The sequence below is a fragment of the Vitis vinifera genome, chromosome 18 (assembly GCF_030704535.1).
Source record: "Vitis vinifera cultivar Pinot Noir 40024 chromosome 18, ASM3070453v1".
Lineage (NCBI taxonomy): Eukaryota > Viridiplantae > Streptophyta > Magnoliopsida > Vitales > Vitaceae > Vitis > Vitis vinifera.
In genome coordinates, this window is record NC_081822.1 from 6,503,445 (window position 1) to 6,518,602 (window position 15,158).

General features: G+C 38.3%; 1 protein-coding gene across 3 annotated transcripts; it reads left to right on the forward strand.

Annotated features, from left to right (window-relative positions):
* Window positions 1-215: 215 nt before the first annotated feature.
* LOC100232909 (Aux/IAA protein) lies at window positions 216-5,814 on the forward strand. 3 transcript variants are annotated; one of them, XM_010665764.3, is made up of 7 exons: window positions 216-638; window positions 1,708-2,150; window positions 2,234-2,436; window positions 2,524-2,747; window positions 2,903-3,044; window positions 4,111-4,172; window positions 5,401-5,814. In XM_010665764.3, exons 2-7 carry the CDS (start codon window positions 1,740-1,742, stop codon window positions 5,436-5,438), a joined length of 1,080 nt encoding a protein of 359 aa, XP_010664066.1. In that variant the 5' UTR covers window positions 216-638; window positions 1,708-1,739; the 3' UTR covers window positions 5,439-5,814.
* Window positions 5,815-15,158: the final 9,344 nt, after the last annotated feature.

The following is a 15,158-nucleotide window of genomic DNA, read 5'->3' on the forward strand; positions in this document are numbered from 1 at the left end:
GCCTACTAAAATTTCTGCTCCCATCTCCCAGACTCCCTCCGTTTCTTCTGCTCATCCCTTTCATAAGTTTTCGGTCAACTATCATTAATTTCACGCATTAATATTAAAGATATAATTGAGGGATCCTTAAATGACAAAAGGAAAATTAATTTGCATTTTGAGATGATTTTTGGGAGCATTACGACGTCGTATCTCACGTTGGTCACCACTGTCTCGGTTTTTTAGAAGGAAAAATTAATTTTATATTTATCTGTTGCCACCAAGGAAAAATCAACGGTCCTGATTCCGCCATCTCCGCAGCCAGCGTGTGTCCACCCCTTATCGCGCTGCTGGGCGGAGTTTTATCGGGCGAGTTCCAAAATTCAATCAGGAAATAAACTTTTTTTTTTTTTAAAAAATAAGTTTATAATTTGTTTTTCCTTTTTTTAATGCATAGAGCTTCACATCGGACAGCAAATAAGCTTTTGTTACTTTGTGCCAAATGGAGGGTCCTTAGCTTCTCTCTCTTCTCTCTCTTTTCTCTCTGTTGTGTGAATTTCTCAGTGAAAAATCGAAAGCTTGTAAGCTGTAATCGATTCACGCGTGTCTCCGTACTACTGATCCGCAAATTTCTTCAGATAAAGCGATTTCATCTCCAGGTTCTCGCCTTCGTTTAGAGATTTCCACTCTGTTATGAGCTCTCTTACACTATTCAAGTTAGATTCGCTTTCTAGTCCTTTTAGCTTCTGTTTGGTTGCTCAGAAAACTGAGGTAAATGAGGAAAATATGAGGCGAAACTTATATGATTTTTTTTTTTGTTTCATTGTTGTTGGTTTCTTTGCAATGAAAGAGAGCAAATGTTTAGGCGCAGCTCTAAATCTCGAGCTTTGTTCTTTATTCCCGTCTTTTTTCTTCCGGCGACCACACGAACGAACGATAAATATGTACATTTTTGTGTATTCTTTACTTGGTCTTTCCTGATTACTATTTTTGTTTGGTAATTTTTTTCATTGTTTTCATTCATCTGGAACTATTCAGTGCACGTAATTTAGGTTTCTGGCCTAATTTTTGGGATTTAGGTTCTCTTGAGATTGACAATTAATTTTTGTTTTTATTTTTAATTGCAATTTCCGGTTCCTAAAAGTTATGACCAGCAAAGAATTTGGTCGGCCTTTTTACTAATTAGGGTTTTTGCCTTTCGGGTGAAACCAAGATTCCTATGACCTCAGGCTTCGCAGTGTGCTGTTTTTATTACTCACTTTCCGTTTGGTAGCTAAGAAAATGGAGAGAGAGAAAAGAAAATGAAAGTTAGGAAGCACAGTTAAGTGGCTTTTTTATCGGATTCTAAATTATGGAAAATTTAGGACTTCTGGGTGCCCAAACCGGTGAGTTACAGAGTACTTTAAATCCACATTGCTGTGAGAAGGTTTGGAGTTATAAATTTTTTTGCTCTTAGTGTGGTTGTCTGGTGTAAAATGGAGGTTTGCTTATGATTCAAGAGATCTTTTGCTTAGATGCAGTGAGTTTTTGAGATATATACTATAGTTTGCTTAACAACGGCGACCAGCTGTTGCTGAATGTGTTGGTCTTTTCCTTTTTTCCTTTGGTTTAAAGGATTTGGGGCATATTCTACTGACATTTGGTTCTATCTGAATATAACATTGAGATGCTAGAATTTTGCTATGTTGAGGTTTTCTGAGGAAGTGTGAATATCTTAAAATTAAGCAGGTTATAAAGGAATTGGAGTTCTTTTTAATGTGATGTCTCCACCACTGCTTGGTGTTGGGGAGGAGGAAGGCCAGAGTAATGTCACAATATTGGCTTCTTCAGCCTCCATGGAAAGTGTATGCCAGATCAGCTCAGGATTGAAAGAGCGGAATTACATGGGATTGTCTGAATGTTCTTCTGTGGATAGCTCTGCAATCTCCACTGATTCAGATGGCAATAAGAGCAGTCTGAATCTAAAAGCTACAGAGCTGAGGCTTGGGCTTCCTGGATCCCTGTCTCCTGGAAGAGAACCAGAGCTTTGCCTGCTGAGCTCCACTAAGCTTGATGAGAAACCCCTTTTCCCTCTGCATCCTTCAAAGGATCTTACTTACACTTCATCACAGAAGACTGTTGTTTCAGGAAACAAAAGAGGGTTTGCTGATGCAATGAATGGTTTCTCAGAGGTGAAAACCCCTACTTTTTCTGAGGGAATTGGAATTTTCCTACTTGTGGGTTTAACTCAGAAACTATTCAATCTGTTGTACAGGGGAAATTTCTTGCAAACTCAGAGGTGAATGTGATGCTATCACCTAGGCCTTCCCCAAACAAGGAGAACCTAGGGTCTCAGCCAGCCAAGATGAAAGAGATGGCATCACCAAAGATCGTGCAGGAGAGACCTCGTGCCACCAATGAGACCCCTCCTAACCATACTGGTACTGGAAACAATAACAGCAGTGCACCTGCTACCAAGTAAGCACAGATTACTTGAAAAGAGTAGTTTCATGAAAAAACTGGTTTTTGCAATGAGAATGGGCTTTGATCTTTAATTCGTGGCAGGGCACAGGTTGTGGGTTGGCCACCTATAAGATCTTTTAGGAAGAACACGCTGGCCACCACTTCAAAGAACACTGAAGTAGACGGAAAAGCAGGGCCTGGTGCTCTATTTGTCAAAGTCAGTATGGATGGTGCTCCTTATTTGAGGAAAGTAGACTTGAGAAATTACTCTGCATATCAGGAACTGTCTTCTGCTCTCGAGAAGATGTTCAGCTGTTTTACCATAGGTGAGTTATTTTGAAGTTTCAATTTAATACAAAGATCTTGGTGAATGAACCTGTTTTCTTTCTATATAACATATTTTGAGCTGAGATTTTTTAATCTATAGATAAACCCCAGTTTTTTCATGGATCCTGTTACTGCCCTTTTGGTTTGATGTCAGGTCAATATGGATCACATGGAGCTCCCGGCAGGGAGATGCTGAGTGAGAGCAAATTGAAGGATCTACTACATGGATCAGAATATGTTCTCACTTATGAGGATAAGGATGGTGACTGGATGCTTGTGGGTGATGTGCCCTGGCAGTAAGCTTTGATATGCTTTATCTATTTTCTTTGCTTTTGCTTCTCTTTTTTATCGCATTTCAATGTTCATATGATTGGCTTGTAGTTGATATGGTAGTGGGTCTTCTGAATCCTCTACTTGAATATGGATATACAGAGGTTGATCACATGTGGTCAGGAGGGAAATTTTGCTCTAGTGTTTAAGAATCTTAAGAATTGTACAAGAGATAACAAGAAACTAAGAAAAGGCAATTATGTGCTTATATGGCAATCAGTGTGAAAACATTCATGTGCATGTAAAATGCACATGACAAATACCCAGGGATCCAACCATATATGCCTATATGAATATGCCACAAAAGTATGTAAAAATGCTCTAAGATGACCAATGATTCCATGAAAGGCTGAAATTGCATCAAACTATCATATAGACCCATTAGCCATAGTGTTTGTTGAATCGGGTGTATATATGGTCTATAAGAGGGAACTCTGGATCATTACAACAGAAGTAAAGCGTACTTTCTACAAGTAGTTACATTGTTTTGGCTACACAGCTGTCAGATGGCAATGCACATCATTTTAAATGTCAACTGCAAGCACAAATCAGCAGGAGAATTACATTTGTGAAATCATGAAAATTTATGTTCTTTTGATGTGATATTATTATATTTTCTTCAATTATAACTTTTAATAACTAGATTAATGCTGCTAATGACAGTTTGGATATGGATATATCAATGACAAGTTTCTTACAATAATGTCATTAGAAGGATCTCTAATTGTTCTGCAGAAAATATTTAAGCATGTTGCAAAAATCCTCTACCATTTATCATTGCTGATTTCCTGACTTCCCCACTCATAAGCACAATATACTGAAGTATTTTAAAACATGGGCATTGTAATTGTATCTTGTCTTTCCATTTATATGGCAAATGAAACTCAGTGAATTTGATGTTGGTTATGGTCCATTAACAGCAATTTGCATCATAATCAAACAGTTAAAAACATCGTTGTTTTTGCTTCAAGATACCCTTGACCATTTAGTAGGTTGTGTCTGAAGTCTCACTCATTTTTGGAAATTTGGCAGGATGTTTATTGAGACATGCAAGCGGCTGAGGATCATGAAGAGCTGTGATGCCATTGGTCTAGGTCTGTATATTTTATGTTCCAGTTAACTGTCTCTAATCAATAAAAAACTTCACATGCTATTAGAAGAAATGCGATATCCCATTCATGAGGAATTTGCCTTAACTGCAAACTTTCTTGCATGCTCGTGTTTTGCCTTCATATGGGGACCAATCCTTGATATTTCCCTGGATGGAACTTGATAGTGCTTTGTCTTTTATGGCTATGTACTCATTTTTTATTGATTACAAAAAGTTAGAGAATTCTTAACACAAATCTGCTTGTTATACCCCAACTGAGCATTTAACCTGCTGCTCCTTAAACTTGGAATACACTGTGCAAATAGAAAGGAATTTGTGGGGGAAGGATAAGGTAGAATTGGGACAATTTCAGTTGGTTATAGGTGGAAACTCAAAATATTATGAAGAGAATATGCATCTAGAATAAGTGAGAAGAAAATATTGCTTCATTATCAAGGAAAATTTAAGAACCTCTGGAAATTGTTGGAAAAAATGCAGAAGCTTAAGAAATGCCACATTGTTTGGGCACTAGGAACTAGAAGATCTTAGAAGAAGGGTTGAAGAAAAAAAATGGAAAGGTGCAATGAATTTAGTTGGCAAGGTCAGATACTATTTGGCATGCATGCCTATCAAAAAAAAAAAAAAGACAAAAGGTCAGATACTATTGGGCATGCACATTTTAGTTTAGTAGCATTGAACTTTAATATATAACTTGAAATAGTTTTGAATTTAGCTGGCAAGGTAAGGTGCTATTGGTTTGGGCATGCAAGTTATGGTAACAGTGAACTGTAACTTATAATAATCTTGCATTCAAATTCAATTATGTATGAAACATGAATAAGGTCAAAGTTGTAATCTGGCAAGAGTTTCTATCCAAAGATTAGCCATTTCCATTCAAAGCAGCAATCATATAACTGCTTCACCTGCATACATTTTCCTATTCTACAAAGTTAGGTATCTTTTTGGTATTTAAAAGTTTTGAAGTGAATGGTAGTCTATAATTCAATTTAATTTATTTTTTTCATTTCCTATCCAAAAATCAAACAGTAGTCAATCTTTCAAATGAATCATTTGTAGGAAAGCTTATGTTTCATTCTGCTGCCATGACACATCAGTATCTCGGTTCCTACAGATTCAGATGTTGCTTGGTTTGTCAATGAGTGTTATCTTGGTTTTTCTACATATGTTTCTCTAAGCTGCACTTTCACTTGCCTTATGGTTTTTGTGAGCAGCTCCCAGGGCTGTGGAGAAATGCAAGAACAGGAACTAGCTTGCCTCTACACATGGTTGTTGCCATCCATCCAGCAGGCCTAGGGGAGGGTGGAAATGCAAAAGCCAGATTTTGGTGGAAGTGTAGGAACTAATGGATGCTGAGACTGGACAGCAGATCATGGGTAGATGCCTTTATCATGTTACTATTATGTTTTCATTTTCTGGGAATTCATGTTCTCCAAGCTGTGTCTGTAGTCTAAGATGATTATAGAACTCCTAAGACCCTTACATGGGAGTACTTAAAGCAAGTGTTTGATCTGTGTTTGGCGAGTTCTTGTTTCTATACACTATCCTTTTTTAAGCTTGTAAAGTGCATTGTTTGTCAAACTTCTTTGTTATGTGTGTTTGATAAATTAAAGACCTATTGAAAGTTATCCTTCCCCTAAATAATTGATTGTTATGAAGGTGTGAGTTGTGTTACGTGAAATCACTCTGCTGTCTGTTGGATCAAACAAGCAAATTGAAGCTATCCAGCGTCCAGGTGAATTTATATCTGCCTTATTGACCTCTAATGGGATTTAACATATATTTGGAATCATTAATTCTGTCAACCACCGGCATTCAGGTTTGCCAGCAGTTGGTGCAATGGTTTTTATACGAGGCAATGGGTATTTGCCTTTGAATGTCAGGTTTTTGTGAAAAGAGTGTTGAGATGCTATAATTACATTAGGCTACAACATTATCTTACCAGGCAAGAGGGGTGTGGGATCCAATAATCGTACTTAAATTATTGAGATATTGCTGGGATACGCTTGTCTGTGAGGAGTCATGCCAAGCATGTGAATATGGGGATACTCTGTAGATAGGCTGCATTATTGATGTGAGTGTCCAGAATAAAATACATGTACAAAGGCAGTGGGGTATGGGTGTATCCGTGTATGAGAATGAGATGGGATGGGTTTAGAAGAGTGAGGGCACCACCACGTCAGATATTGACCTTGAGAATGGTGCTTCTTCCGCGCAGTACTGACGTTACAGACAGTCATCGGGCACATAAAACGCATTGTCCTGCTCTGTTGCTCCCACCCTTTTCTGCCAAGACTACGTGTCCTATGTGGAAGCCCTATCCAGGTATGCATCCTATGCGTTTATACACGAAACCTTGACAATTTTCAACCGTTTTCAATCGTAAGACGGACAAATGAAGTTGGATTGAGAGCGACCCAACTCAACAAGATTTGCAGGAGGATAAGAAGGATGGGTAGACGAATTTCCCTTTATGGGGGAGTATTAACTCGAATGTTGGGCCCCCCTCCCCCATTGCCTCGGTGGAAGACTGAGCTGTTTTTGTTATGCGACGTTATTGGGTTAGGGCCCCATCTAGATCGATGAAGATTGGGGCCAATAGAATAGACCCGCATGGAAACATGAGGATATGGGCAATCCATTGTCTCTTTCCGTAGGACACGATCCCGAATCATCTGAAAACGCTGCTTACTCCATCTGCTTCATTCATTGTGGAAAGGTGTCATTGATTCAAGAATTTGGATCTGTGTCTAAATTCCAAGTTTGACCATATACCCAAATAATATATATATAAACAAAAATACTTTCTCTGTTTTGTTTTTTTTTTTTTACTTAAGTTAGAATAAGTGTGTTTAAATAAGGATGAATATTCTTTCACAAAACAAATTTATGTAAATAGATTTCATTTTTTTTTTCTTCTTTTTCCTTTGTTTTCTGTTTTTCTCTTTTCTTACCTCCTATCATGTGGGTATCATCTTCCATGGTTGAACTAATCAATTAAGAATGTAAAACCAGTCACAAAATATTTATTAAAAAAAAAAGCTTGAAAAAAACATAATATTCAATTTTTATTTAGAAAAAATTAAGAAACAAAAACTCTCTTGTTGCTCATATCTTTCTTTTTAAAAAAATCAAAGAAATTAAATTAAAAAACAAACAAAAAAACTAGTTTTCTTGATAATCAAAACTCAATTCACACATAAAAAAGAGCTAAAGTAGCAACATATTTGTTTAGATTTTGGCCTTGCCCAACCAATTACAATGGAGAATCTATACAATATTAATTACCATCATTTATCACCAATTATAAGGGGAAGCATATCCAGTGATAGAGCCAGGTAGTGCTCGCGACGGGCAAATGCCCTCCCACCAAAATAACTTCCATATATTGCTCCGCCTCAAACCACTTTCCCAGTTTCATCCTTGAGCATAATAATGGTTCTTAGGGGTATGGTTGATGTCATACACAAAATCTCCCACAATATTTTTGTGTGTGAAATGTGTGGCGCTAAGTCCCTACTTAGCCAACCTTAGTCCCACAATGATCATGTAAAAACCATGAAAGCACACATAACAAATACAAGAAAGACTTTACAACTAATTATTTTATTACTCAATTTTCTTTAAGTGTCCCAACACTTCGATTTTTCTACCTAAGTCAGTGAATTGAGATCCCACCAATCTTAAACCCCATAATCCTTCGAAACAATGAGAGAACCCTTTTATATCCAAAAAGGCTGCTTCCCTTTGTTTTATTTTGAATTCAAACACCAACGAGTTTGAATTCAAATTAGTAATTGATAGTTATATAACCACCCAATTGAACACATACCTTAAGCTTTGAGGTACTTCTTCATGCCTCACACAACCACACACACATCTGATGCCTTCTCTGAACCTTTGGCTCCCAATAATGGCATCTCTTCCTAAGAGCTACTATGCAACCAATCAAACACCCCCTCTAATGGAGTCAACCCATGAGCTATGTCCAACCCACCATGTTGCAAGTCAGCCCTCCCATGCATGTCAGCCCTTTCTAATGCATTAATATGCCTCAACCCACAACATGATGCACATGCATCAAGCCAATATTCTTGTGCCCCTAGCACGTTAGTGTTGTTGCCCATGCCTAGGCTTCCATGGCATAGCCCCTTGCAAGGCCTTGCCATGCCTTGTATGTGACAAGAGTCAACATGTCATGCCCCACACTCTTGTCCCACATTACCCATGCACCCCTATGTTTGAGTTTTCTTACCTTATTGCAACACCAAGTCTCATCTAAATCAGCACTTCAACGCAGCCATGAGTGATGATGACCTTGCGTCCATGACCAGCCACCTCCTTACACAAGGCATTGTGCCCTTGTGTCAAGTCCCCACATGTTGCACAAGGCATTTTGCCCTTGTACTCAGCTATTTGGGGGGTGTCGTCAACACGCTCTGTCATTGTGGCTATGGGCTACACACCACCATATGTCATTACTCCCATATGTGGGTGCTAGCAAAGCTCATCTATGTGTCTTGCCCATATTCAAGGCCTTGTATCCTGTCATCTTGGCATGTCCAAGATCAATCCATGTCGATTACCTACTTTAGGCCATTTCCAAAGTGTCTCTAGAGATGCATGAAAGGTGCGCGAGGAGACATAGTGATTTTTCATTAATTATAAAAATTTCAAAAAATCAAAATTCTACTTGGAAATTGTTTTTTAAAGCTTCCTCTTCAAGACAAAAATACTAGCATTCCAAAATTCAACACTTGAATTTCAGCTAAGTCAAACTATGTCATATACTACATCACAAATGACAATATGTTATGATATGTGTTAGAGTCAGTATGCCACCACACTATGTTAGTAATGCATGTTGTACCACCCATCACCACCAAGCCCGCTCATAATAAGTCTCAATTTCCACCTCACTCCTTAGGCCATCGTGAATAAAAGGCACCAGCCCATGAGCCCGTTGGGGTCATGTCGTTCCAGTCAAGAGACTAATAGTTGACTATAAATTTTAAATTTTTACTTTTTGATATATATACTTTTTATGTAAATATGTTTTTCTTTAAAACTTATCTATGTATTAAGGATATTTTGGATATTATTAGATAGCTAATAGATCAAATATCTTTTAAATCAATTATATACTAATTTCTAGGTTTTGAATCTAATTGTATATCTTTCAAATGCTTTAAATCTATTATATGTTATTGGAAGCCTTTGAGGACAATTGCTCCATTTGAATTATGAGGCAAAAGAAGAAAAAGGGGGAGAAAAGAAAAAAGTAAGATATTTTTTTTAAAGAAAAAAAAATTACTATATATATATACCCTTTGAAATTTGGCCTGACCAACTCCTAGGAAACACGTAGAATTAGCCCGTTCAAGGGCTTTAAAAGAGACAGGTTGTGTGGGCCGGAAGTAGAAATAGTTGAATTATGTGCGCAACTGTTGGGTGGGCCGACAAAGCACTGCTCTTAATTAGTAAGCTTAATCCAGCGGTCATGGGCCAAGATTTCGTGACTTTTGGAAATTAGATGTCCCTTCGGGCCCAAGTTTTGCGGTGCGAAACGGTGGAAATGGATGGCTTCGGTGGAGAGTGAGGGAGGAGACAAATTGGAATTGGATGATCAACTCTTTTGCTTTTTGGTTCTGACAGTTGGGAAGGGCTAGACATAAAAAAGAATGCACGACAATCTGCTTTAGTTCCAGTACTGGTGGTGATAGGATCAAAGATTCAAAAAAGGGTGGGAACTATTTCTCCTTTTGAGGCCTAGACAATCATTTATCTACAATTTTGTGTTGTAACTTGTAAGTTTGAGATGAATAGAATATGTATAGGCTTTGTTTTTTCTCTTTCTTTTGCCAGCATTGTTAGTGACAATAGCTTTGTCCAAAATCCAACTCCATCCTTTGAATGATCGAATATTAGTAGCTGATCAATCCTTGATATATCAGTTCTAAACCTTAAAACTGAAAACTTTAGTCGGCAAAAAAAATATATAAAAGACCTGCTTATTAAGCTACAATCCCAACAACATTAATTAAGTAGTAAACGTGGGAGTTGGGCATCTCCACTCTTACGGCTAAGCCTATGAACAGGAAAGAGACGAAACCTTAATTAAGATTGTTGATGTTTCAGCGTAGCTCTGTGGAAAGCTATCTTCACATGGACCCCAGAATCAAGCTCAAATGAAGTGATGTAGAATTTGACTCATGGGAAGTAGTGCTCAAATGAGAAATACATGGAGGAGCCAGGAGGTAGAAAGAGATGACAATTTAAACAACTAAGCTATCATGAAGGTTTGATTGATGTTGATCATTGCCATGAGACTTTCCCCTTCTTCCTGGCATCTAGACTGGACAGGTCCATGTTTGGGTTGGTTAAGGGAAGAAGGTGTGAAAAACTGGAGAAAGAGAACTAGTGAATCACTCAAGTGAATTAGTGGATATTCAGGTGTGGTTGGGGTTTAGGAAGACCCAGCCCAGGCATGATATCTTCATATGACACTCCGTGCATTTGTGGCTCACCATTTTACGCATAAGCTCAAGATTATCCAAGAACTGTAGAAATTTCTTTATCTGTTCTAAACAAAACTGCTAATTAGGTAGCTTGTGGATTGAAAGCTATTGCGAGGAAGCTAACTTTCCTGATGCAAAGTATGTTTTGAGCTTTCGGATTCTCTTTTTCCAAGTGAGCTAATCAGATTCTAATCTTATGAAAATCAACTTGGTGTGGTTCAAATTACATTGCATTTGGATCACATGCATGCATGGGTGTTTTGTTTTATTTGACCTCTTAACAAGATGTCCAGTCAACCAACCGGACTGATAGAAGGACACAGCATCTAATGTCGTTCGTTTCCACATCATTTGAATTGACTCCATTATTTCATACTATATTTGCTAGATAGATAAAGTGACTACTTTGTCAGGACAATGGCTTTTGAAATTTACTGCTCAGTTTGACCTTTTCTTTTTCTCCTTGTCATCTTCTCATCTAGTAATTGACCCATCAACCACCCAATCCCAAAGCAGTCTGAGTTCCAACTTCCATCTGCCAAACAATACCAATTTAAGCTACTTGCTGGTATAGATGCTCAGCTCCTTCTATTAGAGACTCTGCTATTAAAATTTGTTATGGCATGAATTACCTCTGGGAGAGGAATAAATGCATTCAGGACACATGCACAGTTCTTTTGGCAGCCTGTTATGTAGATTCCGTTATCTTATGAAATCTCACTCCAAATTTCTCTCTCTCAACATTGAACTTGATGTTTATCAGTTTCAGTATTCATTCTGGAGTGTAAAGGTTCATAGTTTTACATATGGGAAGGTCCATGCATGTGTGCAGACATTTACTCTGCAGGCATCTACTGGGATCAAAGCCCATGGCCTGCCTCCAAATCTATGCCCACTCCTTCTATTACTTATCTCAAAATCCAAGAAAAGCACCATCATCCTGCAAGGTAAGAGCAGTGATGAGAGCTTGCATCCAATCTAGCAAGCAGGGGATGCCAGAACACCCATTTGGTGCTGGGAAAGAAGTCTACAACATGAAGGGAAAATGCAGTAGTGTCGGTTCAACGTATTGGTTGGGGAGTGGAGGAGATGATAACAAGTTTTGGAACTATCAATGTGCAAAATTGTCTGCTCCCAAATGGGGATCCACTTCAACATTTTTTAAGTCCATTTGGTGGATCAACTGAAGAAATTAATGTTGGAAAAAGAGACTTAAACAATAGAGGAGGAAGCATCTGATCTCATCATTCCCTCATACTTCTAGCTTGAAAATGTGAAATAGAGTTCTCCCATAAAACAAATACAGATGAGAGGGCAGCATGTGGGGGTATTGGTTTTCCAACAAAACTATATACTTTGAAGGAAGTTGGAGTGGTTTGTGATGTTAGTTTGATTTAACATTTCATTAAATGAGGATTGGTTAGAGAAATTCTTGGTGGGATGATGATTTTTAAATTCCAACCATATACTTGCATAATGTGGGATTTGACTTTATTTTGTGATCGTTGCCAATAAAATACTAAGACGATTTTAAAAATATGCGCAATCAGTCAGTGCTAATAATAAAACACCCTCTTGGAATTGAAAGCATTTTGTGCATTTGTATCTGCAGTAAAAAACAATGTGTTGATCTTGTCTTTACCAGAAAATGCTAAAGCAAATGTTCCCATATCCGACAGCAGAAATCAGATTTTGCTTTTGGATCTTTAACTCTGGTCTTTTAAGGATCTTTTTAGAAATGGGGATTTCAGAAAAGCATGGCTGCTAAACTTTCATCCTTTGTTTTGGGTCACACAGGCAAGACATCCTGACTGCGAAATTCTACAATTTTATGGGCTTTTCATGATTCAGAAAGCACTTCATTGTCATCTTGCCCACTCAAGCTTATTCCATTTACATCCTCCATTCATTTGGATGGAGAAGGAAGTGATTCAAAATTACAATTTTCTCCGGATGATCCCCCTAGAAGAATAGGTGAGTTTGTAGAACTTAAGCAGGCAGAGTGCAGAGATGGACACGGAGGCTAGGCTAGAGACACACCAAGGAGTGAGCATCAGCCTAGCCGTTTAGGGGAAAATGGCGGTTCAAATCACAAAAATATACATGAACATAACCATGCAAGTCATCATCAGTCACGCCCTAACGCGGGTGATGGGTTGTCTCTGTCACATGTTTGAAATTCTAAGCGTTAAAGGGTACATTACACATGACCTGTTCTCACATATATGCCAAGCCCCACAAAAAAATTCTGCACCGAGCCAAGCATATGAATAGACCGTGGAACATTGATATTAGGAGCACAATGCGCGCAGCATTTTGCTATTGGAAAAGCGATACAAGAAGTGAAGTGAAGTGATGGAAAATTGATAGAAGATAAAGAAAGGTGATAAAAAGTGGAGAAACATTTCTTGTGACAAGTGATTTCCTGGAGAAAGCGGTTTTGTGAATGGCTCTTTGTTTCTATTGTCTATTGTGCAAGAGACTAGTCCCCATTGCAAAAGAGCATTGTCATTAAGCGCGACAAATCTCATGTTAAAAATTTCTCATCCCAGGTTTTGCGAAACTAATGGACCACATGTGGGTGCCTTGGTCATCATCAAAGTTAGATGGAGGAGAGAAGTGTCTTAAAGGCTCTATTTGTTTTAAAGAAACTGATTATCAGGAAAAGGAATGTGCCCTTGCAGTTGTATCAGGGAACATACCATTTCACCTGTAAATTCAGTTACCTACATTATACAACAATCCGAGGCATGCCACTGGATGACCTCGGAACCTGGCGTCTCAAACATTTTAAGTTGGAACCCCTTTCAATCGTTCTCAAGATCTAAAACCCGCTACACATATCTTTGTTCCTTCCCATGATGAATTACCCAAGGCCTCGGGCCATATAATTGCAAAACACTGCCCACCCATTTCCGCCCATGCATGTTACCCTTCGTTTGGCTCGAGTTCGGCCCCCATTGCCCTGGAGCCCATGGCTCCCGCAGTTTGATTGGGAATAAATAGCGAAGACAGTACAATAATGAGTGGAGGCTTTGAGCTTGTTATATGGAAGTGTGTCTATCCCTTTTAGCAGTAGAAGGTTGTGTGGCTTTGGATCTTGGAATGGAGACTCATCAGTCATCACATCTCCTACAGCCTTTGAACCACAAGTTGGTTTAGGTGTAGTACACATGTTGCTTAGACGTGTTAGCTTGTCAACCTCACAACCACATCCCAGGACTCACTCAACAAGCGGTCACATCTCCCCAGTACAAGTTTTTGGGGCCTATTGCTGATCAGGGAATCTTCCTCAAGACCCTCCTCCACTCCCCTGCAAGCAATTGTTGCAATGCCAATCCTATAGTATGACTATCATCTCTATCACTTTTGGATTATGCTTAATAATTTGGTCATTTCCTACAAGTGACGGGTCAAATTAGTATGTTGGCCATAGAATAAAGAGAGGTGAATGTAGGCCCCATTTCATATTAATTGAGAGATTAAAAGTATGTTAGCATGAGGGTCCCATCTACTAAACCACATTGGACCACTGCAAATCCAAATGATTTGGGTCTCAACTCACTTAACTTAAATGCATGACAGGTTGTGATTGTAAGATCCATGCCTCTACTGCAGATGCCACCACTATTCTATTACCAGAATCGTTTTTAGTTTTATGTCACTGATTTTCAGTGCCCCAACTGCTTGTTTCCTTCCTAACCAAAGTTGTCATACTATCATTAATATAGCGTAGCCCAGTTAAAGAAAATGGGCTAATTCAACTTTACTTTTCAAATATATATATATATGTGTGTGTGTGAGCCTCAAACATTTTGCATGTGTCATTGCTTCTTTTAACAGGATCAACTGATTTGGAACTTAATTGGAATAAAAACTTGGAGTTTTCTAAAGCTTAGGATGAAAACATTGTCATGATTGGAGTAGATTTTGATTCAATGAAAATTTTCTCAAAATTTCGACCCATCATATTAAAAGGCATAACATGTGAAGAAAGGAATGATTTAAATTCATAATAAATTGGGTGTAAACAAGAAATCAGTTTAATGGAATAATGGAATTGCTAAAGTAGAATAGGCAAGTGGGCATGGGTTTATAAAGGAGCACCCACAATAATGAAACCTTGTTAATAATAACGACAATAATGGGGATCTTGATGATGCCATTATTTTAATACATGGGGTGTTAATGATTCTTACGGTTATCGTCTCCTAACATGTGCCTCTAATAATGGCAATGCCTCTAACAACCAGCCGGAAGGAAAACTTTCGTTGTCCAACTCATTAAAGTTATATCTTCTTCCAATTATATTTTATCATTTCGTCAACCATTTCCCTTTCCCTTTCCCTTTCCCTTTTTCATGCTTTCATCCGTCCATGTGACTTCACCAACTCATTCATCTCCATTCTCAACCTTAACCAACTCTTCCTTCCTTCCTTCCTTCCTTCCTTCCT